Genomic DNA, 21,840 nt, shown 5'->3' with positions numbered 1-21,840 from the left:
ATTTTTTTTTTAATTTTTTGGATTATGAAGATTTAACCTTATAATATTTTCTATATAATTATATACATTTTTCCTATAATTTGCCGGTAATATTTAACATTACAACTAATAATAATATAATCTTTTTATTATTAAAATAATTATTTAATAATTAAGATTATTATATTTTATTTAAAAACAAAAAATAATTTAATTTATTATTGTATTTACGAAACTCTGATAATTAATTCAGATTTTATTATTTAAATAAAATAAACACTTCATGGTAGATGAGTTTCCTTAGTTAAAGTATTCGTAATATGTTAAAAAAAATTAATATATTTTTCTAATCTAAAAAAACACAACAATTTTTTTAATTAAAATATATAATATACACAATTTAATTTAAATCTACTTGCTTAAATAAAACAACAAAAGTACCACTAATCCACCAAAACATGGTCACTAGAAATGTAATTATTTTGGAACTATAATTAATGCTTTTTTGTTAGTTTTATATATTTGTAGGTAATTGTATGTGTTTAATTGTTTAATCATAAGTAATAATTGTGATTCTTATTTCAAGATAGATTTATAAATGTATAGCTAATTTTTTGTTATAATTATTTTTTAATAACAAAGCACATAGATGTACATATTTATAATACATATATACATATTATAATAAAAGTTTATATTAAAATCGTACGAAAATTATATATTTAAATTAAAATTCATAATTTATTAAAAAAATGAAGTAAAAAATTTATTAATATATTTTGGGTAAAAAAAAAAATTTACATGTTATTATATTTATATAAATGCATCATAATTGTTTATACTAAATGAAACTCAAACTATATTCATGTCACTAGGGCTTTATAAAATATTTTATGTCTTGACTTATTTACATGATTAATCATTTTACGTATTAATTTAATGACATGGTTAATCATGAATTTGTAACTATTCTAAGATATATATATATATATATTCCATCTTTTAATAATAGATATTTTAGCACAATCACCTTGGTACGAGGAAATCCACCATTACTTATATTGCATTTATGTTACATTATTTTTGTATATTATCAAAACAAAAAAACTAATTATTAGTGTTAAATGTATTTATTGTTAAATATTTAATAATACACACATGTCGAAAAATTATACTTTAAATTTAAAAACTTCTATATTTCAGTTTTGTGTATATATATATATATATGTATATTTATTTTAACTAAAAATTTATATGTAGCTCAAAATTTTAACTTGACCCATTTTGATTAGGTGGGACAAAAAATTTGGTCCGACTTGCTCTAGTTCAGATTGGATTTAGTTAAAAATCACAAATAGACTAAATAAATTGTGGCAAATTTGAGGAATAACAGGCTTTTTGACCTTATATTAAACTTTATTTACATTAGTTTAACAATTAAGATTAATTTATATTCGTATTTTAAGAAACTATCAGGCTATATTTATACATCTAATTAAATTTATATTGTATCGTATCTTTCTCTTTAAACGACGTAGTTTCATGACGTTTGGCGCCCCTAACGGGGCCACGAGAGGTAGACCGCTACTGACCCCAGTAAAAGAAAATCCCTTGCGGAGTTTGAACTGGCAAAGAAGCGAGTGATGAAGTTCGCAGTGAAGGCATGGAGCAATGGAGGAGCTCGGGTAGGGGTGCTCCAGCTGGGCAGCTGCTCGAACCAAATAGAGACTCCTTCTCTTCTCCTCTCGACTCGTAAAGGCCTGCCTATTTTTATCCCTCCAGATCTTCTCTCCTCCCTTCCTTCTCCAGACTCAAGTCTTTTCCAAGTCAGCCCCCTGCACTTGTGAGTTCATTACTCTTCTGTTAACCAGTATCTTCTCGTGCTGTTTCTAATAATTCTCGCAACAAATAACAACGGAAGGGTTGAGTTGGTCTGTTCTTGTTGTTTTGCGTGTCATGTGCTTGTAGAAATGCCTCATAGACGTCTGTGCTTAGTCGTCAAACGGGTTGTATGTGTAGCTTGTTATATATTTGTGAGCGTATGTATGTGATTGTAGATATATGTTGTTCATATTCATGTAGCTTGGAAGGGATTTCAGCAAAAACAATGCTAAAATTCGAGCGTTGTTATTATTCTGTATTCTTGGTTTTATGTGTGGAATATGCTTGTGAAAAATGGCTCAAACAAGATGTACCTGCTTAGTCATCCAATGTTTTGTAGGTTTAGTGTCTGATACGTATGGTATCTACTATAGTATATTGTTTAATTAATGAAGATTCGGAGTAATTACTGTTTAAAACAATTAGGAGAATCGATAGTTGCGTTTATTTTGCTTTTTTGTTTTATGGGTGTGATTGCTTTTGTTTAAATTTCTGCAGTTTGGAAGGCGTTTCGACAAAAACAATAGCGAAGATCGGAGGACTCCATAAGTTGCTAGGTTTACATGATCATGAATTTGCAGCTGTTGCAAGGGATTCTATTCTGTGCCTACCCGAATGTAGTGGGACTAACAAACTCGGTTCGTCCTTTGAGACCCCTTGTGGTCGTCGTTTGGTACATTTACCACCTTGCTTTTTTAACTATTTCAACTTGAGTATATTGTTTGGTTGGTAGATGTAATCCTTGCTATTGATATTGTGGTTGCAGATAAAGCCAATAGAATACATGCAGATGATTTCATCCATGAAGCCAAACTTGTGGGTCACTTTGGCTGATGAAGTCCCTGCATGGGTGTCTGACAAGAGGAACAGGACATCAGTTGATAGAACTTTAAAATGGCTCGATGAGTGCATTGCATTAAGCCCTGTAAGAGGCATAAGTTCTTTTGCTTTTTGGCATTAATAATGATCCTTCTCTGAGCTTGTTCATGTGGTTTCCTGCCATTTCTTTCTTGTGATAACCAATTGAATTATAAACAGATTCTGGAATTTCATTCAAGCATTTTTGATGTCAACATGGTATCTTGTCTAATATGCAGTCTCTTTTCTTCTCAAATTATGTGTCATATTTTACTTTGGAACAATTTCAAAATTTACCTTTTCCCGAAAAAATATGAAATTTAATGTTTGTGAACTTTCTTATGTTATATTGTATCTGAAATTTTTTTATGCCTCTTCTGTTGCAGTCTAAAGTTTAATTGAGCAAATAATATGGGATAAATAAAGTGTTATGTTCTAAAGAAAATAAAGCCAAATTTTATGTTTACTGAAAAAGATCTCATACATTTATGTGGTGCACACAGGAGATTAATTTTTTAACACCATGTTACCTATGAGGTTGTGTTTGTAATGTTGGCCCATAAAAATTCAGGCGGATGGAGATGTTTTTGGAGCAATTGTTGGTGGATGTTCTGTAGAACAAAGGCAGCGATGTGCACAAGAGGTAGCTAAGAGAAATGTATCAGGTATCTGTGGTTAAACGCCAGAATTCTTTATGTTACTAGCATGGTAATAATTGTTTGGCTGCAATATAGCTTTTGCCAAGACGTACAAGGAAGGTTCCTGGTACTTGTTTTGAGTTTAATTGCATGAGCTTGTGTTTCTTTTTACCCATATGTCCTTTTTTTTTTAAATAAAGCCATATGCCTTTTACTATTAAGTACAAAAAAGAACTGATTTTTCCCATCATATTTCCTGGAAAAAGAACTATTTTTGAACTGCTTATGAAAATAGAGTCACCAAAATTCTTTTTTGATTAAGAATTCTAATTTTGATGGAGAGATACTGGGGATTTAAGGCACAACGAGTTATTTCTAGTATGTGTTATGCCTGTGTTTGAGATAGACAGTGGTTTGTTATGTTTTCTCTTGATTCTACTTATGTTGCTTCTCATGTATGCTTTGTGCATGCATTTGCGAGTATTAGTTCCTTAGCTTCATGTGTCATATTGATTCTTTGAGATTCAATTGATTGTAGGAATTTTATGTTTCTATCTTGTTGTTATTAACTTTTGTTTTACTGTTTTTCTTATTAAGATTTAGTTATCTTAGTCCTTACAAACTAATGGGAGCATAAATTATGCAGGTTATTGGATTGGAGGATTTGGGCTTGGAGAGAGCATGGATGAGCACCCTGCTCTCCTTAATGCTGTCACTGTAAGGCACTTTTTCAATACAAAAACATGTGCCTCATGATTGGTCAATAATTTGTCACCTTGTAAACTATGGTATCACTCTTTAATCTCATAGATAATGCGGGGAGTGGCCCAGTCCTCTCTTGGTCGCATGTTCACAGCCTCACACCCTATATTCACAGCCTCACACCCTATACCTAAACAAGCGTTGTTTGTTGACGCTGTCATGGTGGATATGATAACTATGTGTTCATTTTGTGTTAAAACAGTGGTTGGTAATCGGCAACTTGTTTAAAGTAGTTGAGTGTTAATCAATAAAGAACTAGTAAGGTGTTTGGACTGGGTTACATGTTGAGATTACTTTTCTGCCTCTTATGGTTATGTAACTAAAGTGTCTCACGTGATCTTATTTCAAAATTTTACTGAGCTGTTTCTTCCTTCCGTTAACTTTCATCTTATTTCCATCTTATTTTCATTGTCTTTTTTGGTTGTCTTTATATTTATTGTGTTTCATTTGAAACTTATGGTTGATTCATAGGAATAATAAATCTGGAAATAAATTTTGCCAACTGTTTAGCCTGCTCAAATGGAGGAAAATAGCTTAAAAGCAGTTTTGTCATATTGACAGGTGTTAAAAACTCTATGTACATTGATGCCTTTATGTTGTTCATATAGGAGCTTCTTTCTGGCACAACAAATAACTAACAGTCATCTTATGAAAAAAAAAAAAAAAACTAATAACAAAAACAATCTAAATTCTTCAACAGTATCATTAAGTATTACTCTTGTAATTTAGGAAATGTTTACTTTTATCAATAGAATGAAAAATATTATAATTTTCTGATATTTCAAGTCTACTAAATTCTCAGGATTCCTTGCCGGAGGAAAGGCCACGCCAGATATCTGGGCTTGGACTTCCTGGTTAGTTGTGCTGATTCAATTTTTATTCATCATCATATTTTTCTTTTGTTAATTCCCTGGTGTGATTTTTTTGTCCATGCAACTATTTCCTGGAATCATGTTAATTCCTGGTACTAGTAAGATTTTAAAATGGAGTGACTGCAGAAATTTCAGTGTGGACATTCTCTCTCATTATGTTGTTGGAAACTTCTACTTGGAACTAGTTATAGGAACCTAGAGGCATCCAACACCAAAAGGAAATAAAAAGATGGCTTCTGTTTTGCTGGCATTCCATGACTTGACATTCTCTTCTTTGAGCAGGACTTTGCACGTTTAATAACAAATGCGACATTTTTTTTAGTTAAGCGATCGTAGTTTGCATGCTTTGAGTTTTTGTTTAGGATCATTCTCTTCTCAATGGAGAAAATTTTGGTAACTTCAAAGAAATATTCTCTCTTCTGAAAATATGGATGGTGCCATTTTGGTGTTTTATTAATATTACACTTATTTTTCTCTCAGAAAAAAAAAAACAAAGGCATTTTATCGTTCTAGAAACTGCTGTTTTCTATGATTTAAGTCAGCAAATGTTTTTTTTTTGGGAATATTTTTGATTGAAAGCAATTTTTTTTTTCTCCCACAGAGGAGGTATTGCAGGGTGTTGCCGCAGGCATAGACCTTTTTGATTCAGAGTATGTAACTCAAGTCAGTACATATAAAGTTATTATCTTCTAAGATTTTCTCATCTTGAGGTTCATAAAAGTCAATAACTTGCAGTTATATTTATCATCTCACAATCGGAGGCTTTGCACTAACCTTCTCGCTAGTTAAAATGGAGCTGACAGCATCCAATCCCCAGTTTAGCGACGTAGTAAGTGACCAGACGAAGATTAATCTAAGGGCAACAATATACAAGTAAGTTGAATATCTTCTTATTTCCAGCACCTCATATTCCCTGCTTTTGATCTTTAGCTTTGCTTGTCGACTTGCAGTTTTGACGATCTCATCTTTGAAGTCGTGAGTAGGTTGTAGATGTTATATTCTGCTTTCTTCTTGAAGTACATATATCATGAAAAATATTTCACTTCAATATTTTTTTAACACTCTTTATTTCATCCACATCTTTCCGGATGCCATTTTGCAGGAAAGATACAACACCAATCATTGAAAATTGTACCTGCTACACATGCCAGAATCATACCAAGGCATACATTAATCATTTGCTTAACGTTCATGAAATGCTGGCACAGATTCTGCTTGAAATGTACTTTGCTTAATTTTCTTAGTTTTTCCCCCTTTTTTGTTCGTTCTACTTAAATAGAAAATTAACATGAGGACTCTGAAACTGCAGACACAATACTCATCATTACCTTATGTTTTTCCGATCAATAAGAGATGCAATTAAAGCAGGAAACTTTGAAGAATTCCGACAGAAGTTTGTACAGAGTAGGCGGGACCATCTTGCTGTGGCGGCTGTATGTGCATGAATTATGGATAGAAACTAATATTTTTACAAACACACGAGTCTTCTGTAACATTATCTTTTCTTATGGAATTAAACCGAGGTAGATTTTGTTAGCTGAATTAAATTATTCGATGATATAGGAAAGTTTTGTGGTGTACTCTGAGTGAGATATTCTTGACGGAGTAATAAAAGTTAAATGATTATATTGTTTTTACATGTTGATCTCTTAATTCTTTTATTTTGTTATTTCTTCTTGTTTGGTCGACCTGGGTATACTGCACTTGACAACAGAATCATAAAACCTTGTGGAGACATATTCTGATGCTTTATATCGTCATTTTAAAGGTAATTGCCATATTTTTGTTAAGTGATATTTTTTATTATTTATCAACTATTGTAAAGGCCTCTTAAAACAAGAAATATTACACTCCACACTTAGTACTGCAAATTTATTCCCATGAAGTTTGGAGCAATAATCTATTTTCACTGAAATTCACGTAACAGATCATTAAATCTTGGCCTTCTTTTCTTTGATCTAAGGTAATTGCCCATTGTAGTGCTTGAAACTGAGCCTTGGTCTATTAAAAGTTTTTGGCTTCACAGTAGATCATGTGTCCTTGAGCGAAGGTATTTATCTCATTGATGGCTTCATAGTAGTTTAGCCAGCCTTTGAATATCAACTATTGTTATAGAATAAGTTCTTGCAAAAAGCATTAGCTTTTCCCTCCACCCCCTCCCCTTTTTCAGTATTATCCAATGAGCTAAGATCAGCAATAAATCAAACAGGTTGCATATAAAATACAGGATTTAACAACTAGTGATAATTGCAGTAGCATCCTCAGTGTACTTTTACATCTTAAGAAAACAAGACTTGAGATAATAGAACATAGGCAACATCATGAGTTACAACCAGCGAATCAAGTTGAGATATTTTTTCCAACCCATAGAGTTGACAAGTATGAACTCTAAGCTTGCATTCGCAACCAAGATTGACAATCATGGCAGGAAACACAATAGATTACCGGACAATATTCATAAACTACATGTCTTTTTTTGTCTTTGATGATTTCTATTATGTGTCATCATCTGTGAGCTATTCCATTTTTTCACAGAAGGTGATGGACTGAAAACACCTTAGTTGATATCAAATTGGTAAAACATCTAATAATGAATGCCAAGACTATAAGTTGGCCACTGAATAGGTATTGAACAAATAAGACAAGATCTTCTTGTAGTCGCTACTCTGGGTGCCAGTGTTGGGATCAACGAAGTACGGCACCTGAAACATGCAATTAAAGTTTAATGGTTTATAATAACTGAGCTTCCAGATATATATGCTTATAAGATCATGTCATGAACCTTGCCAAATATTCAAAAATTTTGTTTCCATTCCATACAAAACCTAGCTCAGGCTCAGCTTTACAGACAACCACTTCCAGTTTAGGGTAAGAGAGCATCACAGCCTGGTCAGCATTGAAATCCTCATCATTATCAGCCTCACCTATTTCAACTTTTGCGTTTTGTCTAATAAAATGGGTAGAATAGGATGGGAACACAGGGTGGATAAGGTCCTCTATCCACCCTTTTGTAAGTAGATTAAAACATTATCCATCTTAAAATGAGTAGGATTATTTCCAATCATTACCCACTTTGTAGTGTTTCAAAAAATCCAAAATTTCATTTCTATTTTGTTTTCCTTTAATCTCTATCCCAACCCCTGCCGCTATCAACACTGTCCTCATCCTTATCATCGTTACCATCTTTTCTGCTGTCTCCACTGCCCTTGTTACGACATTTTGTTTCCCTGCTATCATTGCACTGCCATCACCATTACGGTTGTTGGCACCACCAACCCATCCTCATAGTTGTTGCATTGTCATTCCACCACTTTTGTCTCCGCCATCTCCATGACTGCCATCACCATTACCACCATCCCCATCACCGTGGTTACCACACCATTCTACTATCAGCACCACCAATCTAGCACCATTTATATGGAAAAAAAGGAATAATATAACTTTTAGTGCTATCCTACTCAATTTCTTTTACTAATCAGGTGGAAATCCAAGAAGGATGATAGTCGTCTGACTAAAAAGGATAACAGCCGCAGCATGTTTGCTCCTTATAAGCAAATTTGGAGAGCTAAAGTCCCTCCTAGAATGACTTTTTTTGAGTGGGAGGCGGCCAATAAATGTATTTTGACCCTGGATATGTTAAAAAGCAAGGGGAATGTGCTGGTTAATAGCTGCTATTTATGTCATGCTGCTGAGGAATCGTGCAACCACTTATTATTATTTTGCCCAGTGACATACAGCATTTAGACATCTATTTTTGGACTGTTAAGGTTAAATTGGATTATGACTGGAGTGTGAGTAATGAGTTGTGGGCATTTGTAAAAAGAAACATTATTTGTTCCTTATTCCACTTACAATTCTTTAGGTTGTGTGGAAGGAAAGGAATGGAAGAGTTTTTGAGGGTATAGAGACTAATTTTACAAAAATTAGAAATAAATGAATTCATACTTTTGACTCTATTTTGTTGGATCATAATATCAAAAACATGTATGACTTTGGTGTTGTCATACACCACTTGATTGATTGGAACTCGTTTTTATTTGGGTGGTACCCCCTTGATATCTTGTGTATAATAATATTTTCTTTTCATTTCAAAAAAAAAAAAATCAAGTGGAAATCCAAGGAACTCAACTCAATACCATTAGAAGGAAAAGAAGAAGTTCAACTAGAGATGTGACAAGGATAATAAAGCCAGAAACTGACCTCCTTGGATCCGGATACATCAATAAGTAATTTTATTCTTGGAGACCCGTCTCCCACATTCTGAAGAATGTATGGGAGTTCCAATTCACATAGTGCCTCACGCACAATTCTTGCATACTGTAAGAAAGAGCAAACTCAAAAAAGATGTTACGGAAATTGCATAACGCTGTTAATTACTGTTCCCGGTGTATGCCTAGGAAGCAAGGAAAAAAGTAAGAAGTTTAGGTTCCATTTAACATATGAAATGTTTTCTAGTTTTTATGGTGTATGCTTGGAAAACGGAAAGAAAAACAACTACACTTCCTAGGACTTTCCCTATTCTTTAATCTGCAACGATACTCGTTGCTGAAGTGTCATTTCACAAGCAGAAGATTCATGGATGTATAATAGTCAAACGTGCACAAAGTTAATGTAAGTCTTTGATCCAGTATTTGCCTTAAAAATTGAGGACATGGGTTGAAAATGAAAAAAAAAAATAGATATCAAGGGATGCTTAGGTGTAGGAAAATTTCCCTCTTTTCTTAGAAAGTTTTCTATTCTTTCAAACAGAGAAAAACACACTTCTTTTGAAAAAATAAAAAGAAAATTTGTTAGAATCTTTCCTTCCAAGCAAGAAAACATCTAAAAATGTTTCTGATTTTCTTAGAAAAAGAAAAATGAAGACATTTTGAATCAGTGATGTGTGATAATGTATCTAGTAAGACAGAGATGGAACAGAAATGGGCAGAGTATATAAAAGAATTTAGGAGTCTGAAAGCAATAGACAGAATTTTGAATTACCGGATTGTTTTCGTACGAAAAAAGTTCCAGTTTTTTGGGTGGTGGATCGACTCTAGCCTTTTCCCATAGTGTCATTCCTCTACCAGCTCTAAGGATTGTTGGCATCCATCCCGTGAGTAATGTGCTGCACCATATAAGAAGTTGATAGAGTGCATAACAATTGCATGTAACAGTCCCAAATAAATCATAGAACTTGCATATTTACAATTAGAATATCCAGTTGATGCCAGCATTTATGTCATTTTGCATTCTTTCAGTTGCTTTTGGAATATGAACAAGTACGAACAAGCTAGATCATCCTCATCAGCAGCTTGCTGAATAAATGCCAATATTCCTTTTTTATCTTACAAAACACCTACAAGGGCTGTGATATCAACAACCAGCTTCTCAGATAATTGCATCCACATTTACTTCAGTATTTTAAGATTTGTTAAAGAGTATGTGTGTTAAAGGGTATTAGAGTAAAATACACTCTATGTAATTAATGTAATTAATGGTTTGTACACTCTATGTACATATTTTCTTTTTGTGTTCTAGAAAATATGTATAGGCTTGTGAGACATGTACAAATTGCTGATTATAAAATCAAAGCATGACATTTAGCAGCAATAAGTACCATCTAATTCAATCTTACAATTTACACCTGACAGTTATAAGATTATTGATTAAGATATAAAACCTTTCTAAAAGGCCTATCGAGGGGCTTCTTCCATTACCATATTGCTGAAATAGATACTTCACAATGTCACCTATCAGTTTGAGTAGAAAGAAAGAACACATGTTAGACAACACCAAAGCTGATAATCTAACAAGGAAGGCAAGAACCAAGAAGAATCCTATAATAGATAAAAGCAAAACTAAAGAGGTAATATCTTCAGCTTATATGTGCCTAATGGGAAACTTAACCAAGAGAAGGTCGATAAAAAGGAAATAAGCATATGTCAACCTATCTGTTAGCACTAGTAACATTTTGAGATAACGACTGGTTCACAATATTTTATCCCAACTCTTGGTCCCGTCACTGACCCCTAAAAACCACACAAATCCAACCAACTTCCAGTTTCTTATCTTTAAATGCAATTTCCTTGTTTCCAAGACAAGCTTATTAAGTAGTTTTTCTTCTCAGTCAATAGGATAGTAAACAAAAGAAGCATATATTCACTGTCCTACTCTTGCTTAAAAAAGAAATTTGATCTCAAGCTTTTCTTATACACAGGTGATTGCAAAAAATGATTATTATAACGAACAAGAATTTCACTTTGTGCCTATTTCTCACAAATTTGACTAGCCAGCTGTTTTCGTTCCCAAAATCCTGGGACCAAACTGGGAGATTTCTATTTTAAATTAATTTTATACAGAAAATTTCAGAAGAAAGAATTTTAGATGTTGTCATTTCACAAAGCAAACATTGTCAGAATTTATCATTATCATTTAAAGCTAACACCAGTAGGATCACACACATTTAATATGAGAAAGCTTCATCACTTAATCACTTACCACTTTCATATAGTGAAATACCAGTGTTGGGGTCTATGAGAAAAGGAAACCTGCATGAAAATTTTTCAAGAGTTCCAAATTACGAAGTAGAACATCCCACAGGGAAACATCAGAACAAGATAAATAATAGGCAACCTTTTCAGTTGATAAATCTGCTTTTCATTTGTATGGAAAAAGACAAATGCCATACAAACTGACTTACTTTTCTTTAAAGCAAAATAATTGAGAGAACATTAAAGAAATGTTAGTTATAAAAAAACAAGAAAATCCCAATACAAATAATCACACGCCTTCTTCATATCAAACCTGCAAATCATATATCAACCCTCATTCATAATTTATCCTTTACAACTTCATTAACCATCAGAAGATATCGAAAATCCACCTCTAATGCATGAAGGAATTGGAGCAAACCCGCCACTTTCCAAACTTTTTCTTATGACACTACCACCTCAGTAAAAGTTCGTTGACATACCCCACGTGGAATTAGCCGAAAATTCTAAATGCTGATGCCTCCAGCTTTTGGATTTCAATCAGAAACATAATATCAAGACAACAAACCAATTCTTTCATACTGTGGCATCTCTTTAAAAGTTTTTCTCTGCACTTACACTATCTAGTGTGCATGAGCTCATCGTTCACTTCAGCTTCATGTGATCTCATATGAAGGTGTAAACTATCAACAAATATTACAAAGATTTGGCATTTATGTAATGAACAGGCAGATACTTCAAATTGTGCAAATTTCCATTATTCAAGGGTATAGTATCAGTCTGATAAAAATCAACAAACAACTCTGTAAAAGCTGAAGAAATTTGTAAGATTAAGCTTGCTAGAAAATTACTTACTGCTCTTTGCCACCAAATTTTCTAACCATTTCCCTGTGTCTCACAGAACCTTTAGGACAGGGATATACCTGTTTATACATAATATCAGGAAGCCGCTAAAATTAACAAAGCAAAAGAAACAAATTTTCCAAATAAAGCTTTAAATTTTTTTAGTAGTTTAAAACAATGATCGGATTAATGTCAGATACAGACATACTGGATTGTTTTCTTCTTTGTTTTTTCTTCAATCCACACAAAGCAAAACGTTATAGATGGATCCAAACCCAGAAATAACACAATTTTATATCCCAGAATGCTTATGAATCAAATTCTAATTTAAGTTCAACCCCTACAAGGTCAGAACTACTCTTTCTCTTTTGCATATTAAAAAGGATCTTCTCTTAGTTATCTAGGAACTCTAACTATGTGTACATACCCTCAGTAAGTAGCTTTTCCTACCGAGGTTGGCAATAACATTATATCAAGTGTCCAAACCTAAAATTGGACTTGAATCCGTTTTTAGATAGTTTTATTTCAAATACTTTATATAAGTTTAAATTGTTAGTAAAATAGGAGAGCAAACATGATCTGGGAAAAAAAAGCGTGTCTTTTTCATTCTACAAATGGATAGCCTCCAAAGAACTTCAAGAAATTCATAAAGAATAAGAACTAACTGCATAAAATCTTCCTATTACTTACCTCTACAGAAAGGTCTAGCTCAGTAATGGCCTCTCGCACCCTTCGGCAAAAGGGGCATGCCTCTGTTTACAAAAAAAAGCAAAAAGGAAAATTTCAAGCATATGTATAATATCTAATTCGGCATGATTCCAAATGCCTACTAGAACTTTTCAAATATGAAATCAATAGAGGTGGTGGGTGAACTTTAGGACTTGCTGCAAAAGCTTTGATGGAACCACATCCTAAAGTTAATATATTGGAGCCAATAGAATATTTCATTGTCAGATCAGGTTTGCATGTGAGTCAACTCCCAATGTCCAACATAAATATCAACTTAAATCATATTCCTCAGGGTTTTAACCTCAAACCTGATATTAATTGTCAAGAGGAGACTCACCAAATTCAAAAAGTTGCAAAGGCATAGGCATAGGAGGACCAGAACAGGTCTCTTGACTGTTCAAGCTCCCAGATAATGCTGTTGATCCCCATGGAAATCTAGCCAGTGTAGATAAGGAAGATGTTGCTACCTACTAAAAAACCAACAGTGTAAATATTATTCAGTGCCAAAGAATTTTCTTTCTAGCACATCTTTTCGGAAGACTTTTTCTAGAAGAAGAAGATCCTAACTTCCATTGAATGAGACTGTTTCCAAAGACTAAGACAAAGCTTTACATTGAATAAGATGGTATGAATGTAAAACTCCCATTCGACGAGCAAATACGAACTGTGAGTAGCAAATTAATATTTTGATAAAAGTAAAAGATACAACTTTGATAGGACCATAGAATCCTACCTCCAGAGTATCATTCCGTTCTCCAGAGGGATCTCCTCCCTGAATGGAAATATACAAACAGAAGTAATTCAGCCTATCAAGTTGAATGAAGATTCAACCAATGTTAGTTTTGTTCAAATAAAGTATTTTTGTGGAATTCTTTTGAAAATATATACTAATTCAATCATAAACAACATAAAATTTCAAATAAAGAATGAAAAATCAAGGAAAATTAAACATCTCGAATTCCATCCAAGTAAAAATCAGAGAATACATTTGAAATTCATTATTAGTGGATTATGTATTTCCAGACACGTTATATAAAAATAGTTAATTATTTAAAAAAAAATAGTTAATTTGTTCCAAACATACACCAAGGAATTGAATTTAGAACCTAATATATGAAACACGGCCATTCGACGCAAGTACGAAAATGATCTAAACCTGAAAATTTAAAGAAAAAATTAAACAAAAGAAAGCGGAGACAAGAGAGAAGAGACGTACGGAGAACAGTTTGAGCAAGGGGCAAAGAAAAGACAAGAAACTGTTCGATACTTTCGCCTTAGAACCAGAAACTGCAACATTATCCTCAGAAATTAGTCGGGAATTGTCATTGGTGTCTGTATCTGCTTCACTTGATTTCGCATGAATCCATCTTTTTCTGTGAGAAAGCCGCTTCGCATTCGTCAAGAATCTTCGAGAAAAAGATGGAAAATCCAGTGAAGATATTGGTAAGAAGGCAGTTTGTGGCGGGAAGTTTTGGTTCGGGGTAGGAATAATGAAATGAAGAGAAGAAAATCGAGAGCAAGAAGGTGATGGCGAGGTGGACATGGTATCGGGTTGGGTGGACACTGGCATGCTGCTCTGCTTCCCGATTAATTTTTTTAAAAAGAAAATGTTAAAAAAAACGAAAAATTGTTTTAAAAATAAATATCATTTTTATTTTTATTTTTTGAAAATAGAAAGACAAAACCCAAGACCAAAACCTTGAGAAGAGTTGAAGCTCAAAGCAGTGAGTAAATGAGAGCTCTTTCACTCTATCAGAGAATTTCTTCGCGATGGAGGACGATGCCCTACGCTTCTGTCCATTCCGAATTCTTCTGTACGGACGGCGGCGCCGGCGACGGACTTTCGAGTCCTAATGCTTCAAGGATAATGATCTTTGACCGTGACTTCAAACGCAAACAAGTGCCCTTCTCCTTCTTCTTGACCTTGCTTTCACCTTGTCTGCAATCTCTGAACTCTTGAGGATGGGTTTCATTGTTTTTTAGCATCGAATACTTGTTTTCTGTGAGTATGATTCTGAGTCTCTCTCTCTCTCTCTCTAATTCCTGATTTCTTTCTGGTGGCAGCGTGACCGAGCTGCTTGGTTGTGGCGCCAAAATGATTGTTTTATAGATTCTGTAGCTGAAAATCTCGTAGATCGCCTGGAGGTACGGGAATAGAATGTTTCTTTCTCATGCATTGACGTCTTTATTATGGTAATTGTCTTTTAGGATGACATTGCAGTTGTAATCAATTAATCATTTCTTGATTTCTGATAGCTTACGTGTTCAAGAATGATATGTTTCATAATTCATTGACTTGGTATGTTGAGATTGATAGTCGTACTTCAATTTTGGGATGTTGCCAACAAAATCAGTTAGTTTGTCTGAATTTCATCTTGGTTACTTAAAAAAGTTACTGGAAGTAAGGAAGAACTCCTTCAACGGAAATGTCTTATCGGATGGAGACCATGAAACAACATCTTTTCAACTTCTTTGGCTTACTATTGCTTGGTTGCATTTATTTCCAAAAGATGATAATTTAATTGCTTCACCATCAATCCTTAGCATCCTTTTATCTTTTGTAGGACTGTAGGAAAGTATTTCCATCAGCATTATTTTTGGGAGGTTCTTTGGAAGCTGTCAGACGATTGTCACGTGATCATGGTGAGACTTTAGTCCCATAAGTTTTCTGTCTTGACGAACTTTGCTGCAGTTGCCTGTGGTTCAGTTTTGTTCTCCTGTTTTTTCTTTTTTGTTAATAAAAATTGTTTTAATGTTGTGTGAGTAGAAATTACGTACAAGTATTTGAGTATATCCAAATAACACTTTTTAGAAGGCTGTTTTTTGTGGGAGCAGTGGCGCTTCAGAGACTGTTGAAGTTTGGATATTGTTTTCTTATGTTTTAATATGTTGATAATAAGTTTGATCCTTTTGACAAAGACTGTCACTTTGTTTAGGAGCTCTTGTTAGGTTATAATGTTGGCATCTTTGATTCAGGTGGCATCAAAAAGCTAACTATGATGGATATGTCACATGACATGGTGAAATTGTGTAAAGATGCTGAGCAAGATATGGATGACAAATCTGTTGAAACATCCTTTATGGTTGGAGATGAAGAATTTTTGCCTGTCGAGGAAAGGTGTGGTTGCAGATTGAATTGTTCTTTATGTGAAATCTAGCTTATTAGGCAGTTTTCCCACAAAAAATTGCTCAAAGCAGTTTAAAATACATCTTTGTAAGTCTTTGTAAAGCTCATACCTTCAACTATTTCTTGAGTGTATGAAAAGAGAAACAACAGAGTGTTTGATGGGTGTGTGGGGAATTCGGGTAGGATTAGAGATAGGTGCATACATATTTTTGGGTCTCTTATTCTGGGGCATGATTTATATGGATGGGATGATCTTGGGAAAGTTTTTGACGTTCTAACTGTATTGTAAATATTTTGTACAGGGGTGACATCCCTTGGTGTCTTATACTTAATACGCATTCTTTTTTATCTCAAAAAAATACATATTTGTGAATCAAATCTGTGAATGTGTAGTTCAGTTGACCTGATAATCAGTTGCTTGGGACTCCACTGGACAAATGATCTTCCTGGGGCCATGATACAGGTACGCGCTTCTCTGTCTTATCTGTATTTAAGCATTGAAATCTATCATCCCTATGCTAAGCTTGGCGTGCTTAGATTTGTCAAGAATGTGGTTATGTAATGCGAGAGATAGTTATGATATGGTAGAAAAAGAAAATAATTAGTGGAGTGGAATATATATATATATATTGACATACAAAGTGTGTAGTGGAAAAATTATATGGAACAACTATATGAATAAGGTTTTATATTTACGTTTATTTTCACTTATTTTAGATATCTCAAATTATGCATAAATAAGTCATATCATTAATAAATAGCTTAAATTCGATGATTTAGAAGTGAAACCAGTTACATGCATGGGTGTTATAGTAGCACATCTGTCCACTTTTAACTGTTCTTTGCCTGGTTATGCTTTTGGCTAATGCTTAAATCTTTTTTGATGTTTTCAGTTTTCTATTTAATTTTAGGCTATACTGATTGTTGACAAGTTGTCTTCCTCCGCTTTTTCATTCCTTTGGTGCCTTTTCGATTGTCACGATTTTCAGTATTTTTTCTTTTCATTTTTAGCTTGCTCTTATTAAGTGCAAGATATCTAAATATGGTGATGTCTATGACACGTTCGTCTTCATTGTATCTATGACAGTGTAAACTAGCATTGAAGCCGGATGGCCTGTTTTTAGCAGCTATTCTTGGTGGAGAAACCTTAAAGTTGCCTCTTCCTTTGTCCTTCATTCCTTTCCCTTTCAAAATTCTTGTCTAAATATATTATAAATTCCAATTAGACGTAGACATGGATTGCCTAGCTGTCCTGACATATTTTTTGCTTATCAACAGGGAGTTGAGAATAGCATGCACCGTGGCTCAGATGGAGCGTGAGGGGGGCATAAGTCCTCGAGTATCACCTTTGGCACAGGCACGTTTTTGTTTTGGAAAAATTCCTATGGTTGTGGAATTTTGGAAGTTAGCATCTACATGTCATGTTTTTTTTTTTTAATTTTTTGGCTACATTCCACTCTTTAATCTTGCAATTCAGTTTTAAATTGCATTGTCAAAATGAATGGTTTTAATATCTCTAATTTCTTGTGGCATTTCTAAATATGTGATTCTGAGACACTTCTCCTTTTATGTCCCGGAATAAACTCATTGCAAATAATTTGAGAAATATTCCATGTGGAGTGGGAGTTAGAAAGAACATATAGCAACGATTACTAAGAAAATGGAAAATCTTTGTTTTAGCAAACACAGTCGACCTATAGAAAATCATGTGGACTTTTTTAGAATCAAGTACGTATGGGAATAGATTACTTATTAAGTTCCAACAAGAAAAAAGAAAAGGATAACCACCAGAGAATACTATAATGTTTTTCAAAATTCTAATGTTGCTGCTTATTTCATTTTTCTTTCAACATTTACTTTCTGATTAGCTCTGGATGAAATTCACTTCTTGCCCCGTCTTTTCTAGTTACATCCTTTCTGCCAGTATCTTGGTTACAACTATTTATCGTTTCATACACTCCCATGCCACATAATCCCTAACTAGTATGGTACTGGCAATACCAGGTTAATAAAGTTTGGAAACAGAAGAATAGGAAGTAAGTGAGGACTTCAATAAGAGAGAAAAAACAGAGAAAAAAAGAGAGAAATAGGAAGACAACAGGGTAGAAGAGAATGCAGAAAAATTAGAACATAGGGAAGTAGTATGCAACAGTTTACATTCCAAAATCCAATTCTTGATGTTGCATTACACATATGCTTTGTAAAGGTGGGAGGCAAAATTGGCCAATAGTAAGTGTATTGCAGATTGGGTCAATAAGGAGGTCTTACCTCTTTGGACCAATAAAAGGTATTTATAACTTTGGGTCAATAAAGAATTGTCATCGGTTTTGGACCAATCGGGAGTAGCAGCTACTTTGGATCAATTGGGAATTGCCACCATACAAGCAACCATCAAAATAAAGGTATAGCTCCTATGACAAACAAGGAATGAAGTGCCACATACTTAACTTGTAAGTTTAGCTAATATTTCCTGAATGACATAACAAGTTACAAGAATTACATAATTATCATTTTAAATATTTCCTAAGACTTAAAAGTATGCTTTTAGCATATTCACCATCCTGCATAATTAGGTTTATTGATTTGTGGTCAAACATTTTCTCAGCCTTGATCCTTATACAACTTATTGTGTGGATGGTAGAGATACTCTCGTGTTGTTATGCACTGTTAAATTGTCTGTTCTCATTATAGAAAACAAAGTCCATCCTCTCTGCGGCTTTAAGCATGTTTTGTTTATGTTGTTTAGGTGAGGGATGCTGGCAATCTATTGACTAGGGCTGGATTCACCCTTCCTGGTGTTGACGTTGATGAATACGTAGTTAGATATAAGAGTGGTAAGCATTTCCTTGCAGTTTGACTATGTCAGTCATTCTCATTATTAAACTACCTACATTGAAATTAAAGTTCCCATTATTTCAAATTGTGAAGGCGGTTGGTTGGACTTTTGTTTAGTGCTTCAAGCTCATATAACTTAGGAAATTATTTTGATGCTTGACCTTTTTTTTCTAACATCAAGACTTTGTTAAGTTATGAAGGGTTTGGTAAAACTAGAGTTTAATGAAAAAAGACAAATTGTTAATCTTCCAGTTAAAAAGTTATTAGAGTTTAATTTTTAAGTTGCTATGGGGTATTTTGGTTTAAACTTCTGTTCAAATGATCCTTTCTTCTTCGAGAAGTAAAAGGTCAAGTAAGCTTCTTATATACCAATTAAAGCCATGAAAAGAAAAACTGGTCTCACTAGTTTTTTCTTTTTGATTTAAGCCCTATATGACTCTTAGTCGTTTTAGAGCTTCTTTTTCCCGTCAGAATCAGCTTAAAGGATTATCCAATAAAGAAACCAACCCACGCACCGTTTATAGCTGCATGAGATATTGTATGAAGAATGAAACTGTAGCCTCGGATATATCGTCTTTTGCATCAATATTTTAAGATTAGTGATTGACCTACAAAGTCAGTCTAAATTCATATCTTCATGAAATTGTTTATTTGTCATTTTGAAGTTCGTTTTGTTTCCTTTTTCTTCTTCTCTTCTTTGTTTCTCTCCCTCATTTTCTCCCTTCACATGTTGTAGCTCTAGATTTGATAGATCATCTGCGAGCAATGGGTGAAACTAATGCTCTCCTACAGAGGAACAAGGTGAGGCATTATTCTCTATAACACTGTTCTTTCATTTCAATAAATATTTTAGTTTTTTTTTTCAATTTAAGAATTAGGAGTGGATGGTTTTTCAAATTTTTTTCTTTTTTTGGAAATTTTTCTTTGACAAAAACAGATTCTGAAGAGAGAAACAGCCTTGGCAACTGCAGCCATTTATGAGTCAATGTTTGCAGCAGATGATGGCACCGTGCCTGCAACCTTCCAGGTGACACAAAAAAATCCTGTCAAAATAATATTTTAGGAGAAATGAAATATACGCTCTCAACTTTGGTGCTTACTGCTGTACTGGTAAATAGAGAATAAGTAAGATTTTAGTGTCAAACAATTTTTAGAAGTGCACCATTTATTTTTTAGTATTCTTGGGCTATATCTAAAGTTTTAGCATTATAAAATTCCATCTATTAATAAGACTTTCCTCAATTAGATTGGTTTAAATGGATGGTAAAAGATTCTCCAAAAGATCAACACTAGTGATCCAACATATGGAAATTTTCTGGTTGATTGAAGAATTAAATCAGTTGGAAGCTGTATTATCTTGTTTATGCAGACCTCTTTTCTCCTTAATAAGACAATGACCAAAAGGTAGACAAATGTTATAAGGATTCTAGCCAATCACTACTAGAAACTTCTGTATTTAACTTCTGAAAAAATAAGAGATTAGGCTTGAAACAGTTAGGTCCTACAAGAGTTTTATGCTGTTATACTGTTCTCGAACTTCTGTAAACTGAATGGAAGCCTTGTATAATAGTCAAAAGCCAAGAGCAGACTTTATCCTTATAAGTCTCATTGTCTGGACTATGATTCAAAAGAGGAATTCCTTAATTCTAGTTTATCTAAACATCAATAAAGATATTCATGATAGTCATCGAGAGCTTGTGGCTCACATTACATATTTTGTTAGAGTTGATTAATTGAGTTCAAATTCTACTTCGTGTTGTGCCTAGAAAATATATATAATATATAGAGCAATTGCTCTAGAACTATTGTCATGAGTTATATACACTAATCTACTTTTAAAGACATAGAAGAATATATCCATATTGATATAATGTCCTAGGACCGTATGTGATGTTCATTATACTTCATAGGTGATTTATATGACTGGATGGAAGGAGCATCCATCGCAACAGAAGGCAAAAAGGAGGGGATCAGCCACCATATCTTTCAAGGACATCCAGAAGCAATTTGGAAGTGAGAATTAATCTCTCTCTCTCTCTCCCCAGTTTGCATTTGTTTATGGAGGATAATAAATATGACAAGAATTTTGGCTGGAAAATGGACTGGAAGGGTGTAAAATGAGACAAACGAAAAGCTCTTGATTTTTTTTTTCTTTTGTTTATATAGTCTCTGATGTTGTTTTTGATACACACATTCTCTGTGGTGGAGCGAAGCTAATAACTTGTCATTAATTATGAATTCTGGATCTTTTTTTTACTATATACAATCTCTGGTATTGCTTTTGATGCACATATTACCTATGGTGTTGCGGATTTTAAACTTTATGTTAAAAAGTACTAAAAAAAACTAATGATATATAAATATATTAATATCTTAGCATTTCATTTGAAAGCTACACATTTAAATCTTATTGAAAAAATATATTTTATCATTTTTTTAAGCATATGATGGATTATAAGATTTAACTCATAATATTTTATTCAATATGTCTATGACATTACTTATTAATATATTGATGAAGTTTGTGATTATTAAATTTAATTTTGTTCCAGCAAATTATTATATTTTGATGAAAGAAAATAATATTTAATGACAGTTTGATTTTCTTAGTTATGATAATTACGGTAGAAAAATATCTAATATAATTTTTTTCCTGAAAAACGGAATGGAATGAAAATTTTTGGTCACTCCCTATTTAGATCAAGTCAATAAAGTACCTTAGAGTGCTATTAAGAGTAAGTTACAAAATTGTGAGAACGTGAGACTCAGTTGTAGATAGATATATGAGAGGGGACTTGCAAGGTAGAAAAGGAATTTATTGTCCAAAGGCAAATGTCTAACTCTCA

At 33.4% G+C, this 21,840-nt stretch overlaps 3 protein-coding genes across 6 annotated transcripts; 2 read left to right on the top strand and 1 right to left on the bottom strand.

Moving 5' to 3' along the window:
* Positions 1-1,542: 1,542 nt before the first annotated feature.
* Positions 1,543-6,629, top strand: LOC110818902 (uncharacterized). 3 transcript variants are annotated; one of them, XM_088221551.1, is made up of 11 exons: positions 1,543-1,822; positions 2,359-2,533; positions 2,627-2,785; positions 3,290-3,383; positions 4,003-4,073; positions 4,921-4,972; positions 5,592-5,640; positions 5,726-5,863; positions 5,941-5,973; positions 6,093-6,212; positions 6,300-6,629. In XM_088221551.1, exons 1-11 carry the CDS (start codon positions 1,623-1,625, stop codon positions 6,433-6,435), a joined length of 1,227 nt encoding a protein of 408 aa, XP_088077677.1. In that variant the 5' UTR covers positions 1,543-1,622; the 3' UTR covers positions 6,436-6,629. The 3 variants fall into 3 exon arrangements, with proteins under 3 accessions (XP_088077677.1, XP_088077678.1, XP_021903623.2); XM_088221552.1 differs by lacking the exon at positions 6,300-6,629 and having other exon boundaries at positions 5,921-5,973; XM_022047931.2 differs by lacking the exon at positions 5,941-5,973 and having other exon boundaries at positions 1,545-1,822.
* Positions 6,630-7,187: 558 nt separating this feature from the next.
* On the bottom strand, positions 7,188-14,602 carry LOC110824823 (Thioredoxin family protein). 2 transcript variants are annotated; one of them, XM_088221553.1, is made up of 10 exons: positions 14,249-14,602; positions 13,766-13,804; positions 13,370-13,499; positions 12,994-13,055; positions 12,316-12,383; positions 11,468-11,517; positions 10,650-10,719; positions 9,971-10,094; positions 9,191-9,307; positions 7,188-7,692 (listed from the first exon to the last, which is right to left on the bottom strand). In XM_088221553.1, exons 1-10 carry the CDS (start codon positions 14,600-14,602, stop codon positions 7,594-7,596), a joined length of 1,113 nt encoding a protein of 370 aa, XP_088077679.1. In that variant the 3' UTR covers positions 7,188-7,593. The 2 variants fall into 2 exon arrangements, with proteins under 2 accessions (XP_088077679.1, XP_088077680.1); XM_088221554.1 differs by lacking the exon at positions 9,191-9,307.
* A 162-nt stretch (positions 14,603-14,764) lies between these two features.
* Positions 14,765-21,283, top strand: LOC110823200 (S-adenosyl-L-methionine-dependent methyltransferases superfamily protein). Its single transcript, XM_088221555.1, has 11 exons — positions 14,765-14,932; positions 15,097-15,177; positions 15,597-15,675; positions 16,009-16,150; positions 16,553-16,622; positions 17,247-17,311; positions 17,438-17,516; positions 18,906-18,993; positions 19,731-19,795; positions 19,932-20,021; positions 20,905-21,283. Exons 1-11 carry the CDS (start codon positions 14,765-14,767, stop codon positions 21,016-21,018), a joined length of 1,041 nt encoding a protein of 346 aa, XP_088077681.1. The 3' UTR covers positions 21,019-21,283.
* The last annotated feature ends 557 nt before the right edge of the window (positions 21,284-21,840 follow it).

Source organism: Carica papaya, chromosome 1 (genome assembly GCF_054855325.1).
Source record: "Carica papaya isolate Zhongbai chromosome 1, ASM5485532v1, whole genome shotgun sequence".
Taxonomy (NCBI): domain Eukaryota; kingdom Viridiplantae; phylum Streptophyta; class Magnoliopsida; order Brassicales; family Caricaceae; genus Carica; species Carica papaya.
Note: the sequence above shows the minus strand (reverse complement) of the source record. Positions and strands in the feature narration are given on the sequence as shown.

Excerpts from the sequence above, each read along its gene's own strand:
- LOC110818902 (XM_088221551.1), top strand. The coding sequence starts at position 1,623 with ATGAAGTTCGCAGTGAAGGCATGGAGCAATGGAGGAGCTCGGGTAGGG. Across the intron at positions 4,074-4,920 it reads CTCTCCTTAATGCTGTCACT|GATTCCTTGCCGGAGGAAAG; the intron begins GTAAGGCACTTT and ends CTAAATTCTCAG. Across the intron at positions 5,974-6,092 it reads ATCTTTGAAGTCGTGAGTAG|GAAAGATACAACACCAATCA; the intron begins GTTGTAGATGTT and ends GCCATTTTGCAG.
- LOC110824823 (XM_088221553.1), bottom strand. The coding sequence starts at position 14,602 with ATGCCAGTGTCCACCCAACCCGATACCATGTCCACCTCGCCATCACCT. Across the intron at positions 13,805-14,248 it reads CCTTGCTCAAACTGTTCTCC|GGAGGAGATCCCTCTGGAGA; the intron begins GTACGTCTCTTC and ends ATTTCCATTCAG. Across the intron at positions 10,095-10,649 it reads TCGATAGGCCTTTTAGAAAG|CACATTACTCACGGGATGGA; the intron begins GTTTTATATCTT and ends TATATGGTGCAG.
- LOC110823200 (XM_088221555.1), top strand. The coding sequence starts at position 14,765 with ATGAGAGCTCTTTCACTCTATCAGAGAATTTCTTCGCGATGGAGGACG. Across the intron at positions 14,933-15,096 it reads GTGACTTCAAACGCAAACAA|CGTGACCGAGCTGCTTGGTT; the intron begins GTGCCCTTCTCC and ends TTCTGGTGGCAG. Across the intron at positions 18,994-19,730 it reads CGTAGTTAGATATAAGAGTG|CTCTAGATTTGATAGATCAT; the intron begins GTAAGCATTTCC and ends CACATGTTGTAG.